We start from the raw sequence: 14239 nt of genomic DNA on the forward strand, positions 1-14239 counted from the left end.
TTCAAGTTTAATTAGCAGATAACAATGTGTATTACAGTAGTATAAATATGATAATTGATAATATTTTTTAAAACTCTGAAAACTGATATATAAAAAGCAAATAGCTCAGTTAAAGATTAAAGAGGAACTGAATAGAGAGAATGGTTGGAGAGGAGGAGAAATAGAGGAAGAATAATGGAACAATTGGATCTATACCATTAAAAGATCCAAACTTTAGATATATACCATGAACCCCACATGTCATTGACTCATGTGGACCCACATGTAAGTGAGATAATAATGGTATGGATCCAAAGTGGTGATCTTTTAATGGTATGGATCCAAATTTCCCAAGAATAATTGAAGAGAAGGTATTTAAATATGAATAGAAAGTGCGAACAGTGGATTTGGGAGAGGAATGGTGGGAGATAGCGCCGTACCCCGTGGTCAGCCGCCAGTGTTTCGCACTTTGCTATTCAGCTTCGTTCTTCACCGGTTCACCCTAGCCGCCACCCCAACCCCCAGCGACAGGGACCTTCGCCGCCAGGCCGCCCCCAATCCCTAGCGACTGCGAGCACCGTCGCCAGGCGCCGTGCAGCGAGCGTCGCCGCCTGGCGAAGTCGCGCGACTCGTGCCCTGCAGCGAGCGCCGCTGTCCCGCACCCACCGTCGAACGGCTGCCGATGCCCAACGCCCTGCAGCGAGTTGCGCCGTCGTCCGCTTCCTCTCGCTGGTAACCTCGTGTTTCGATTTGGACAGATTGCTCGTGACTTGGTGTTGCGCCGCCGACCGAGCCTCCTTCCCCTAAGTCCCTAACCGTAAGTCCTAAATCTTGGTGAGTTCTGTTCATGTGCATTTGAGCTTACGCATCTATGATACGCGCCTTAGGGATTGTGATCTGTGATTAGGGGTTGTGAAATTGAGATGCCATTTTAGGGATTGTGGAAGTGTGAACTGTGCCTTACTGAAATCGAGATGCCATTTGAGCAAGTTTTCAACTATTTTGTTGGATTGGCGAGGTTATGAGACCTTTCCAGATACTTTATATCCGAATTGTTGGAAAATTATATTATGCTGGTGTATTACCGAATTGTGTATTGTTTTTACCCTATAGCGTATTGAATTTTTTTTATTAGGCCTACCCTAGTCCACCACCTGCCGCAGCTCTCGCCTCCGTCAAGATCCGAACCCCTCGCACGCGGCACGACCAAATCCTAGACACCTGATCCCAATGCGCAGGTGAGCCGCCTGCTTCCAGCGGCAATCCGCCCCCAATTTATTTCCCGCTATTTTTTTAATTGTGGTCTACTTTGTGCTGCTGATTCGATTGGTTCGGCGAACCTCGCAGGGCCCTCGGCAGAGAGACGTTACTGCGCCGGCACCGTGGATCGGCACTGCTGTGGCTAGCTGTAACGGCACTGGTCACAGGCACCATCTGCCTCTGGTCGTCCTTCTCCGTTGGCCTCCTCAGCACCTACAGGGTCCAGGTGTGCTCGCGTCACTCATGCTTGTTTCTATAGTGATTTCGTTGTGCTGTTTGTTCTGCTTGCCACTGGAGAGAAGACCGATAGCAATGTCATGAGAGTTAAGAGTGAAAGGTGAGAGGCTATGGCTATGCAGGTGCTGGTGCTAACCAAGGTACTTTGCAAAGAAAATCTCTAATGGACCATCTAAAACGAACTATTCTGCAAAAATTGACATAATTGGGCAGTGTATATGCCTAAGCAATAAGCATGAATCATGTTGTTTGAAACGGATGGAAAAGTTGCTATAATATATATGTAACAAATACATACTCCTTGTTCAAGAGATTGTAAGCAAGATTGTAAACTGTATCCAACGCAGAAGCACCTAATATGGTTACAGAGTATTACTGATGGGCTTACCTGCAGACTGCAGTAAGTTGCGATAGTTCTTTCCAAAGTTGTGTGAGATCCAACTTCTCCATAACTATTATTTTGCTTAATCAGCACCCCCAAGGATGTAGCTTACTGTTCCTGTGAAAAACTGAGAAACATAAACAATTAGTTTACTGCATTATAGTAGACCTGTAAACATTGACGCAGGCCAGCAGGTTACGACATAAATGTAAGGGCATTTGTAAAATTGACAGTTGGCACATGATGTTTCATAACCTCAGTTTTGCTAGCTGTAGGCTGTTAGGGAAGTGATGCATCGATGCATCACTACTGTTTATTGATTCTGATGAAAAGACTGGAGTAAGGATTTGATACATAACTATTAAAATCAAGTCAGCACAACGTATGGATCTATGCATCATATAAGGAATAATGTTAAAAATAAATGGCCCAATTTGTCTGAGACAAATTTTTGGTGCATCACTGATTGAGTTATGCTATATGCATGGAATTGAATTGTATGTACAACATTTATTTGAATTTTCTATCAAACTATATCTTGTACTGATATCAGTGCTACTACTCAAGGATGTTGTTGCAAATGAGTTGTGGAGAACCGTAGATTCAAATGGTTGGAGAGCATCTTCTGCACCACGCATCTGTTGGCCTCGTAAGTTTATCCAGTCCTATGCCATTCTGAGTGATGGCAAAATGAAATTCTGAAATGCAATCTCTCTACTTGCAGCCCCACCAGCTGAATCTGAGAGCAATGGGTACTTGCGTGTCTGGTGCAACGGCGGCTTGACCCAACAACGCAGTGCAGTATGACTAATATAAAAAACTGTCTCTAAAGTAGCATAGTTAACCATGCAAGTTTTGTGTATTCATGGCAACATAGCTGAGAGATTTAAGATTACTTCTGCCTTGATTTTGTAGATATGTAATGCTGTTGTCGTAGCACGAATCATGAATGCTACACTAGTGCTGCCAGAGTTAGACACAAATTCATTTTGGCACGATGAGAGGTACGTCTGTCTGAAATGTCTATGATGCAGGAAGATCATTGCATGCAAAGTTACCACAAAACCTGTGCTCTTTATTATTCCTTCTGTTTGAGCAGTATTTTTTTCTTCCAACAAAGTAAAAGCAGCCCCCCCCCCCCCCCCAAAGTGCTTTTTATGCCTAATGTACTTGGTATTACCATAAGATATTGACATAATCCATGTGTTTTATGTAGTCATGTTGATTAACTTTGTAGAAGTATTTGGGTCCAGGTGATAGTAGATAATTAGCACTTCGTAACCACTAGTCAGGTTATTGGAAAGTAGCATACTTCTAGAATGCTGAAAAGGTGTCTATATAAATTAATTTATTAAAATTTGCAGGGTTAGAATTTGTTTGGAAAGATTAGTTTGTTAATTGTTATAGTAGGACTGTAGGAGGAACTTTTACAGTTAAGAATCTTAAGATGAGTTCATTGTTATAGGACTCTAGGAGGAATTTTTGCAGTTACATTATAGTCTACGAACCCTTATGTCACCTTTTCAGCATCCTTCCTGAAATTTGTTCATAGTATTACTAGAAAATGAATTGTGAGCTAAGTTGTAAAAACTGAAACTTTTCTGTCAAACATTCTAACAATGCAGATATTATTGACCCAATTTGAAATCCTTATTTTCGTTTTTGGGTAATGCCATTTTGAAGATGTTAGAAGTTATGGTGAAAATCAGTTGGACAAACCCAAAACTAAGAGTTAAAATACCTGACTATGGTTTTCAAATGGTAAGGTGGCCATTGCATGTTAGTATGCTGCACTACTTGCAAGATACTTTATTTGGTAATTATAATGAGGTCTCATTTTCTACATTTATATTGAGTTAACTTCTTCTCTGGCTTTGTAATTACCTTCTTGTTCACCTTGTTTACGTTGAATGATCCAGAATATTGTTCTTGGTTGGTGTTTACTTATTTTTTTCCATTTATGTATGGGACCAGTGGTTTTGTAGATATATATGATGTTCCCCACTTCATCAACACATTGAAATATGATGTTCGAATTGTCATGAGCATTCCAAAAATCACTGCACAAGGAAAGACCAAGAAGCTCAAAGCATATAAGGTGAATATATTCAGAGCACAGTAGGACACTAAATTTAGCTGTACTAAAGTAACTTTTTCTATCTTTGAAAAGTCAATTTTTTTCTGGATATTCTACACTTATGGAACACTTTTTGTCCTTGCAGATTTTACCTCCTAGAGATGCACCCGTTACTTGGTACAGAACAACTGCTTTGGAGAGACTAAGGAAGTATGGTGCAATATATTTAACTCCATTTTCACACCGTTTGGCAGAAAAAATTGATGATCCAGAGTTCCAGAGATTGAGATGCAGGGTGAATTATCACGCACTACGATTTAAGCCAAGTATCATGAAAACAAGTAGTGATATAGCGAATAAGCTCCATTCAGAAGGCCATTTCATGTCAATTCATCTTCGGTTTGAGCTGGATGTGCTTGCATATGCTGGGTAAGACTTTGGTCAAACCATAGTGTATGATTGCTTAATGCTGAAGTGTATCCATTGATACAGAAGCTTATCTCTGGATCTTTTTTTTTCTGTAGTAGGCTTAGGAAAGTGCCTATACCCCAACTTATTTGGGACTAAAAAGGCTTTGTTGTTGTAGGCTTAGGAAAGTCTTTGACGGGGGCCAAACATGGCCCTTACGTGGAACTCATAACATTTAGTCATTCATAGGTATCAAATTGTTAAGATGAAGTTATAGTGGCCATTTTCAATCCTTGATACTAGAATTTTAGAAAACTATTCTCTATTTGATTCATTACTTCTCACTATTGTTGATAACCTATACATGAAAATCTGTTATATGCAGTGGTTATTACTTGCATGTCTTGGGATGCAATTTCGTTTTTGTGTTGCTAGACATGAACAGACCTTACTTCCAAAATGAATACTGCAGGTGCTTCGACATATTCACACCTGAAGAACAGGAAATCCTGTTGAGGCATCGGAACAAATATTTTCCATTGCTGTTGAGGTATTGGGGCAAATATTTTCCAGGAAACACACCTGACTACAGGGAAAGAAGGCTCATTGGAAAGTGCCCTTTAACTCCAGAAGAGGTACTGATTCTTCTTATAGACATTGTTCCTGATGTTTGTGTCTAGTGCTAATATATAATCTAATTGTGTGCTGACACTAAAAGTTAATTGCTGTGGATGGGGGTACAAATTTGGCTCAGTACCTAGTCAGGTAAGCGCATGCTAGTGCATTTTTTGCAGCTTAGCTCCGTGGGTACGTTTTTATATTTATATTGCATTTCTCCACTCCTTTAAAGAGGGAGTTTGTGCGTTCCCCGACCCGATCCTTCTGCCGCTTTCGCGTTCGCATGCTCCCCTTGGAGACCCCTTCGCCTTGTACGCAAAAAATAGCACAAATCAGAGGACACGCCTGGGATTCAAACCCCCACGCTCCCAGTGCGCATAAGCCTGGGCTAACCAGCAGAACGTTGTTTCATTTGTGCCAAGTTGGTTGGCATCCTGTTTCATATAGTATGGTACAAAAGTATATATTGATATAATAGAAAATCAGGATGTGACCAGCCTAGGCTGTCAAGCCATACCAAGTTGCCAACGCACTAGGCATAGCTGGACCAAAAGCATGCTGTACTACGGGCCACCGGGTGAGTCCGTCATGTTTCGACATCTATACCTAGCGTTAGATTCGACAAGCCTACCATCCACTGGGAAAAAATGTCCACTCGCCTTAATTCTAACTTTGTAACAATTATGATATCTGACTGTGTGTTAGCTGTCGTAGGCATTTGGTCGAGGTTGCATTTGGCGTCTTTCTCAACAGCCAGCCAACATTGCGGCAGAGCTACACTGCATGGCGCCGGATAGTATTATCGTTCAAACTAACCCTTTGTTTCCTTAAAAATTGCTGACGATAGATTCTGGCTCAAGGGTATTGCCAAGCTTGGCCCTGCATCTCAGAGAGGCGATCGTAAGTGCTTGATCTCCCAGCACCGTCAACTTCCTACGACAACAGAATTAGCACCAATTTAGAATCCAAACACAACTCAACGTCCTCCATCTCCTCTCTAATAATAAGATAACACATAACATTGCATGTTCCATAGCAAAGCACGGACACCCTGCTAGTTCTGTTTAAGTGACCAGCAATGGGTTACTAAATTACATAACATGAATACTTGTTCTTGCTGCATACTCCCTCCGTTCCAAATTGTAAGTTGTTCTAGCATTTGAATAGATACATACACTATTCTATGGATGTGGTTCATATATGTGTCTAGATTCATCAACATGTATATGAATAGATACACTATCCAAATTGTAAGTGTTCTAGCATTTGAATAGATACACACACTATTCTATGGATGTGGTTCATATATGTGTCTAGATTCATCAACACGTATATGAATGTGGACGGAAAAGGAGGGCTAGAACGATCTACAATTTGGGACGGTGGGAGTACTTGCGATTGTTTGTACCTTCTGTTATGTATTGTGGACAATTTATCCTTCCACTAAAAGCAAGACCCACGTGATCTGTGATCTACATCATATTGTTTCCGCTATTCATGAATCATGACTTTTATGTATGCTATTCTAGTATCTATGATTGCTTGAATGTCATATATTGTCTCTATGATTGTTTGAATGCCATATATTGTCTACTAAATGAGGGGGCATCTTGGGTGAACACACACTAAAAGTTGGAAATTTGAAAATTTAATAAAAAAACATACCTAGAAGCTTCAATGAAAGGTTGATTTGCATCCATACCGCCAAGTTATATGCACTTTTCGTTTATACCATCTAGCTAGGCAATAACATATGGGGTCTGGTCCTATATATCATTGACATATATGTTGATGGTATAAATGAAAAGTATGGTTGGAATATTTCCAAAAATGAAACTTCAAACTTAGGCACAACCATACTTCATCATGTTATGACATATATGTATGTCAAGTTTCAGATTTAAACTCAGTCTGGGTAATGTAAACAAAAATGACAAATTCAGCTTGTCATTTTTGTATACCTTATTCTGGATTGAGTTTGAACTTGGCATGGATGTATATCAGTCTAAGTATGGGCGTGGCAAAGTTCAAAATTTTAAGCTTCTATAAGTATGCTTTTCTAATGGAGCTTCCAAACATCCAACTTTAGGGTTCTTTGACTAGATGCACCCATTAAATGAATGATTTTGATTACAAACAACAACAACAACAAAGCCTTTTAATCCCAAGCAAGTTGGGGTAGGCTAGAGTTGAAACCCAACAAGACTCACCAGCTAGAGGAAACAAGCGGAGAACTAGAGAGGGTAGGGGTAGAGCCTAAATCAAGATTCCGGCACATGGATAGCCTCTTTCCACGCCCTTCTATCCAAACACAACTCTTCTAGAACATCCCATTCTTTCAGCTCTCTTTTGATTGCCTCATCCCATAGCTTTGGTCAGCCCCTGCCTTTCTTCACATTATTGTCTTGTCTTACGATGCCTCTATGCACTGGTGCATCTAAAGGTCTCCTCTGGATATGTCCGAACCATCTCAATCGATGTTGGATAAGTTTTTCTTCAATTGGAGCTACTCCTAACCGATCACGAATCTCATCATTCCTCACTCGGTCCAACCTTGTATGTCCACAGATCCAACACAACATACGCATCTCCGCTACACTTAATTGTTGAACATGTCGTCTTTTATTAGGCCAACACCCTGCTCCATATAACATTGCAGGTCTAATTGCTGTCCTATAGAACCTGCCTTTAACCTTTTGTGGTACCCTCTTGTCACATAGAACTCCAAATGCCTGGCACCACTTCATCCATCCCGCTTTAATCCTATGGCTGACATCTTCATCAATATCCCCATTTCTCTGTAACATCGATCCCAAGTATAGAAAAGTATCTTAGGTACTACATGACCTTCCAAACTCACATCTCCATCCTCATGTCTAGGAGTACCAAAATCACACCTCATATACTCAGTTTTAGTCCTACTAATTCTAAAGCCTTTCGACTCTAGGGTTCGTCGCCACAACTCTAGCTTCCTATTGACTCCCTCCCGACTTGCATCCACTAGCACTACATTGTCGGCAAAAAGCATACACCAAAGGATATCATCTTGTATATCTCTCGTGGGCGAAAAGATAAGGGTTCAATGCTGACCTTTGATGTAGTCCTATCTTAATAGGAAACTCATCTGTATCGCCATCATTTGTTCGAACACTAGCCATAACCTTGTTATACATGTCCTTGATGAGGGCAACATACTTTGTTGGAACTTTATGCTTGTCCAAAGCCCACCACAAAAGATTCCTGGGTATTTTATCATAGGCCTTCTCCAGATCGATGAAAACCATGTGCAGATTCTTCTTTTGCTCCCTGTACCGCTCCATTACTTGTCTAAGTAAGAAGATTGCTTCTATGGCTGACCTTCCGGGCATGAACCCAAATTGGTTCACAGTGATATGCGTCATCCCTCTCAACCGATGCTCAATAACTCTCTCCCATAACTTCATCGTGTGGCTCATCAGCTTAAACTCGCGGTAGTTAGTACAACTTTGGATATCAACCTTATTCTTGAAGATTGGTACTAAAGTGCTTTTCCTCCATTCTTCTTCCATCTTGTTCTCCCGAAAGATATGGTTGAACAGTTTGGTTAGCCAAACTATAGCTATATCCTCGAGGCATTTCCACACCTCTATTGGGATACCATTCGGGCCCATCGCTTTGCCCCCTTTCATCTTCTTTAAAGCTTCTCTAACCTCAGTTTCATGAATCCTACGCACAAAGCGTCTATTTGTGTCATCAAAGGAGTCGTCCAACTAGATATCCATCTCATTCCCCCCATTGTACAGGTTGTCAAAGTATCCCCGCCACCTATGCTTGATGTCTTCTCCCTTCACCAAGAGTTGATCCATCTCGTCTTTAATACATTTAACTTGATTGAGGTCCCTTGTCTTCCTCTCACAAAACCTAGCCATCTTATAGATTTCTCTCTCTCCTTCCTTTGTACTCAATTTTTGGTAAAGACCCTCATAGGCTCGGCCCTTTGCCTCACTCACAGCTCTCTTCGCGACCTTCTTTGCCACCTTGTATCTTTGTTCGTTGTCTGCATTCTTGTCATGGTATAAACGTCTGTAACACTCTTTTTTTGAAATGAGTATTTTATTACTCCGCTTTTAAGAAAGCTGATACAATGTCACACAAGACAGACTACTGGGGACACCAGCTTACACTGACAGCAAAACAAACCTCTATTAAGCTACTGAAGCAGCAGGAACAAAGCACGCCTCCACGCACTGCAAGACAGCAACCACAAGGCCTAAAAACTAGTCAGGACAAAAACCTGAACCTGACCCAAGTGACCATTCACGCCACACACACCAGAACCAAAAAAGGTCTGAAAAAAAGACAGCTCCCTGGTCAGCTACCATTTTATGGCATCCAATGAGCAGCAAAACGCAGCCAACCTACAGAATCCGATCATCTCAACTTACACACATCCATCTCTGGGGAAGCACCGAATGAGCAACACAAAAGCTAAGCAGACAACTCACGCCGGCCTGACAAAAATACAGAGGAGTTCCAGCGCACAGCTCAAAGATGAACGCCACTCCCCAAGAACCTACCGCCGTTCCACCGGTCAGCACAAACAGACAGATATCATACGACACCAATGTCTGACACTGCATCCCGCCTTGGCTTGAAGTCATGCAACCATCGCTTCATCGAATCCACCATCTTGTCCAGCCCAGCTTTCTCCTTTGCCTTTGCCTTTGTCCCCCAATACTGCAGGTAAGCAATCACGTCATATAAAATTTTTGTAGTACAGATGGGGAAAGACTTCCATAGCCATTTTATTCCGATTTCTCCAAATGGCCCACACCATAGCCGCTAACAGGAATAAACTTTGTTTACGAGTACCCATACATTCCATGAATTCATGCTTATAAAATAAGTCCTCCACATAAAAAGGAACACTATCCCAATTAAAAATCTGGTTCCAGCATTTCCAAAGAAACTTTGACAGAACACATCTAAAGAAAATGTGATCAATAGACTCCTTATCCTGACAGAGAACACATCGGCTACTCCCCTTCCAACCCCTCTCTTTTAACACAGTAGCAGCCTGTACTTTCCTATTGTATAATTGCCAAAGGAAAATCTTAATTTTCAAAGGCAACCCGCACTTCCAGATGGTTTTAAGCACATTATTCCTTACACCTCCGTCAGTTCTAAACTTATATAATGAATTAACAGTAAAGTTCTTAGAGCTATCCAAACTCCAGAGCACAACATCCCTCTCAGGCCGCAGGACCTGCTCTTGCAGATCCGCTTGCAACTCTTCCCACATGTTAAGATCCTCAGCTAATAGAGGACGCTGAAACTCCATGCTCCAGTCCTCCTCATCATAGCACTCATTTACAAGAACATCCTTGTCCTTGCAGATATCGAAGAACCTTGGGTATTTAATTTCTAAAGGAACTTCCCCTAGCCAAGTATCTTTCCAAAAAAAGGTCCCCTCCCCATTGTTAACAGTATTAACCGCCCCCCATTTGAATAAATGTTTCACTTTGTGCAAGCCTTGCCAAAACTGAGAAGCACCTCTGTTTTTGGATATAAAGAAGTTGCCCTCAGGCATATACTTTGCCTTGATAAGTTTAAACCAAATATCATCAGAGCCCTGCGTGATCTTCCAAATCCATTTGACCAAAAGGCATTCATTCATCAAACTGGTATCAGCCACCCCAAGACCCCCTTGATCTTTTGGTCTGGTCACCATGTCCCATTTAGCCATATGGAAACTATTTTTCTTCTCAGCTCCTTGCCAGAAGAAGTTAGATCTGATTCGGTCCATTTTCTTATGAATATCCTTAGGAAGCAGATAGAATCCCATAGTGTATGTAGGCAAACTACTCAAACATGAATTAGTCAAAATAAGTCTGCCCCCTTTAGATAAGTGTTTCCCTTTCCACGGATCCAGTCTTTTTCCCATTTTCTCTAAGATGAAACCTACATCTGATGATTTCAATCTTCTGTCGGAGACAGGAATACCCAAATATTTCATTGGAAAGGATCCCAGCGCACAATTAAGCATGTTGGCCCTCCTTTCTTCATCCTTTTCAAACCCAAAGACATACACTTCACTCTTGTGAAAATTTATTCTCAAACCAGATAACCATTCAAAGCAGTATAAGATAGTCTTCAAGTTGAGAATAGATTTCTCAGACCCATCAATCATAATAATCGTATCATCAGCGTACTGGATGTGCGAAATCCCCCCTGGTAAAATATCAGATAAAACCCCTGTAATATGATTTTTCTTAACTCCAGTATCAATCATAATACTGAGAGCATCGGCCACTATATTGAACAGAAGGGGAGATAAAGGGTCACCCTGCCTCAGCCCCCTGAAGGTTCTGAAAAAATTGCTTCTTTCACCATTCACATTCACACAAACCTTCCCCTTCACCACTGTTTTCATCACCATCTCCACCCACTTATACGGGAACCTTTTAGCTCTCATAACCTCCTCCAAGAAATCCCATCTGACTGTCATATGCTTTCTCAAAATCAATCTTCAAGATCAACCCCTTTTTGTTTTTCCTTTTCAACTCATGAACCACCTCGTGAAGAATTAGCACCCCTTCCAGGATATTTCTATCCTTGATAAAACCAGTTTGATTGCCCCCTATCACCACCTTGGCTACAGAGGAAAGTCTATTAGACAACACTTTGGTAAAAATTTTAAAATCCACATTCAGAAGGCAGATCGGGTGATATTGTCTGTAGCACTCTTTCTTATCCTTAATTGCCTTTTGTACCTCCTCATTCCACCACCAAGTATCTTTAGGCTCACTTCTGCTTCCCTTGGTCACTCCAAACACCTCTGACGCCAACTTCCTAATGCAAGTTGCCATCTTCACCCACATACTGTTCGCGTCTTCTTCAATCCAAGTGCCTTCTGCGATAAGCCTTTCATTGAAAGCCTTTGAGTGCCCTCCTCTGAGTTTCCACCACTTTGTTTTCGCAATTTTTGTTTGCTTATCCACACGGCAACGAATCCGATAACTGAAGTCAGCCACCACCAGCTTGTGTTGAGAAACAACACACTCGCCAGGTATCACCTTGCAATCCAAGCATGCCCGTTTGTCCTCTCTTCTTGTGAGAACAAAGTCAATCTGACTCCTGTGATGGCCACTGCTGAAGGTCACCAAATGGGACTCTCTCTTCCGAACGAAAGTGTTGGCTATCATCAAGTCGTAGGCTACAACAAAGTCTAAGATTTCTTCTCCCTCTTGATTCCTACTACTATACCCAAAACCCCCATGAACCAACTCATAGCCTGCATTTGTTTACTACATGACCATTGAGGTCTCCTCCTATGAAAAGCTGAAAGTTATATAAAAATATCAAATATGCAAGTCCATGCATGCCTACCTTTCTGGTCCGCAAACCACAAAACCAGAGCACCAGAGAACTTTGGCCCTCAGACTAGGCTGTACATTTTGGCCCACACATGGCAATGGTTACTTTGAGGTCCACAATAGACCTTGTTCCTTGAAATATCATTTCTTTAAAGCACAAAAATGTGGGATGACAATATATGAAAAATAAATGTCATAGCCATCATAACCGACTTTTCTGATGAATAAATCTTTCCATAAATAACGGAAAACTGTTCTATTTTGTATTGTCTTGCAGGTAGGTCTTATTCTACGTGCTACGGGATTTGATAACTCAACATGGATTTACCTTGCTCCTGGCAAGCTCTTTGGTGGGAAACACTTCATGAAGCCATTCAAGGCTATGTTTCCACGTCTTAAAAACCATAGTATGATCAGAAGTGGAAAGCTGGAAGAAAATATCCGAGGGCTAGCAGGGTCAGCAGTTGATTACATGGTCTGTCTCCTGTCGGACATTTTTATATATGATGGTCCGAGCAACTTCGCAGACAATCTCATGGGTCATCGTCTATACTATGGTTTCCGAACCACGATCACACCAAACAAGAAGGCCCTTGCTCGGATATTCATGGACAGGGAGGAAGGGCACACATCTGCATTTGAGGAGAGGGTCAGGCAGGTCATGCTCACCCATTTTGGCGCCCCCCACAAGCGCATCCATCCAGAGTCTTTCTACACAAACCCATGGCCAGAGTGCTTCTGCCAGACGAAAGCTAGGAATCATGCTGACCGGTGCCCACACAACAGTGTAAATGATGTCCTTGAAAGTTGGTTCCATAATAAAGAAGATGTAGAAGTGGAAGCTACTAATCAAACTGACTCCACCAGCTAAACCGAGAGTTGGCTGGTGGAACTGAGTTATCAAAGGTTTATTGATTGAGAACAGATTGTTTGTCACAGACCTGCGAATGACATCATTGGAGGAAGGATTGATGGCTCCAGATCTCTGTAGGCGATTATGTTCGACTCAAGATTTAGTTGTTGAGATTCTTAGTCTGGGAGGGTCAGAACCAGATTTTGGATAGGTTTACATTGTCATGTAGAGTTCTGTGGAAGAAAAATCATACGAACGTCATGAACTATGTGGCTACTACAATTGGAGATCTTTACCCCATATGCTATAGCTGAGTGTTTGGTGGCTTCAGTTCTGTTGGAGTTATTTGCTGTTCCTCACTATACATATCTGGTTGAATTCATGCGTTCCTGGTCCTGGAACTGGAACTTCCCCAGTTTTGATTTTTGCAATTCACCGTAATGCTAAAAAGTCGACTATCTCCAGGCTCCCTATCCCACTCCCTATTTCAAAGTTCTCTCTGCAACAATACATCTATAGTGCAAAACAGTGTTATACACGCCTGCATGCACGACGTTGCTGGAGTTGGCCTAATTCCGGGTTGCTGGAGTTGGCCTAATTCCGGGCTCCTTCGAGGTCCATGGCAGCATGTAACTGTATTGATTTGTTCTCCTTGTTTGTAGCCTCACACTTGGTTGAATATTTCGAAAAATCTAGAATTCCAATATTTTTTCTTATTTTTATTTTGTTTTTTTAGTTTCTTTAGAAAGAGATAACAGTCCTTTGTACTTGTATATATGTACACAACACATATTAATGCAAACCATGTATTGTGTCAGTCGTTTGAACTCTTTCATGGTATCAGTGTAGATCCACTTCTGCTGCGCTCATGCTCGCTCGCAACATGCTATGCACATATATACGTGATCATGCACACATGCAACATGCTATGGTGATAGATGCAGCATGGTGGTCGATGTCATGCGTTGAAGGTCAAGCAAGGTGTTAATGCCAATGGACCAAGGGCGGTGAAGGATGAACATAGGTGCCGTTTGGTTCACAAATTTGTAACGTAATGGGTAACTGATAAC

General features: G+C 41.6%; 1 protein-coding gene across 13 annotated transcripts; it reads left to right on the plus strand.

Moving 5' to 3' along the window:
* Window positions 1-381: 381 nt before the first annotated feature.
* LOC100191988 (root hair specific 17) lies at window positions 382-13989 on the plus strand. 13 transcript variants are annotated; one of them, XM_035959369.1, is made up of 12 exons: window positions 383-796; window positions 887-997; window positions 1115-1217; window positions 1327-1465; window positions 2426-2507; window positions 2583-2659; window positions 2774-2862; window positions 3833-3956; window positions 4081-4145; window positions 4230-4364; window positions 4816-4978; window positions 12594-13989. In XM_035959369.1, exons 3-12 carry the CDS (start codon window positions 1210-1212, stop codon window positions 13185-13187), a joined length of 1476 nt encoding a protein of 491 aa, XP_035815262.1. In that variant the 5' UTR covers window positions 383-796; window positions 887-997; window positions 1115-1209; the 3' UTR covers window positions 13188-13989. The 13 variants fall into 13 exon arrangements, with proteins under 13 accessions (XP_008647313.1, XP_035815262.1, XP_035815263.1 ...); XM_035959370.1 differs by having other exon boundaries at window positions 915-997; XM_035959366.1 differs by having other exon boundaries at window positions 383-813; window positions 4081-4364.
* Window positions 13990-14239: the final 250 nt, after the last annotated feature.

The sequence above is a fragment of the Zea mays genome, chromosome 6 (genome assembly GCF_902167145.1).
Source record: "Zea mays cultivar B73 chromosome 6, Zm-B73-REFERENCE-NAM-5.0, whole genome shotgun sequence".
Classification (NCBI taxonomy): domain Eukaryota; kingdom Viridiplantae; phylum Streptophyta; class Magnoliopsida; order Poales; family Poaceae; genus Zea; species Zea mays.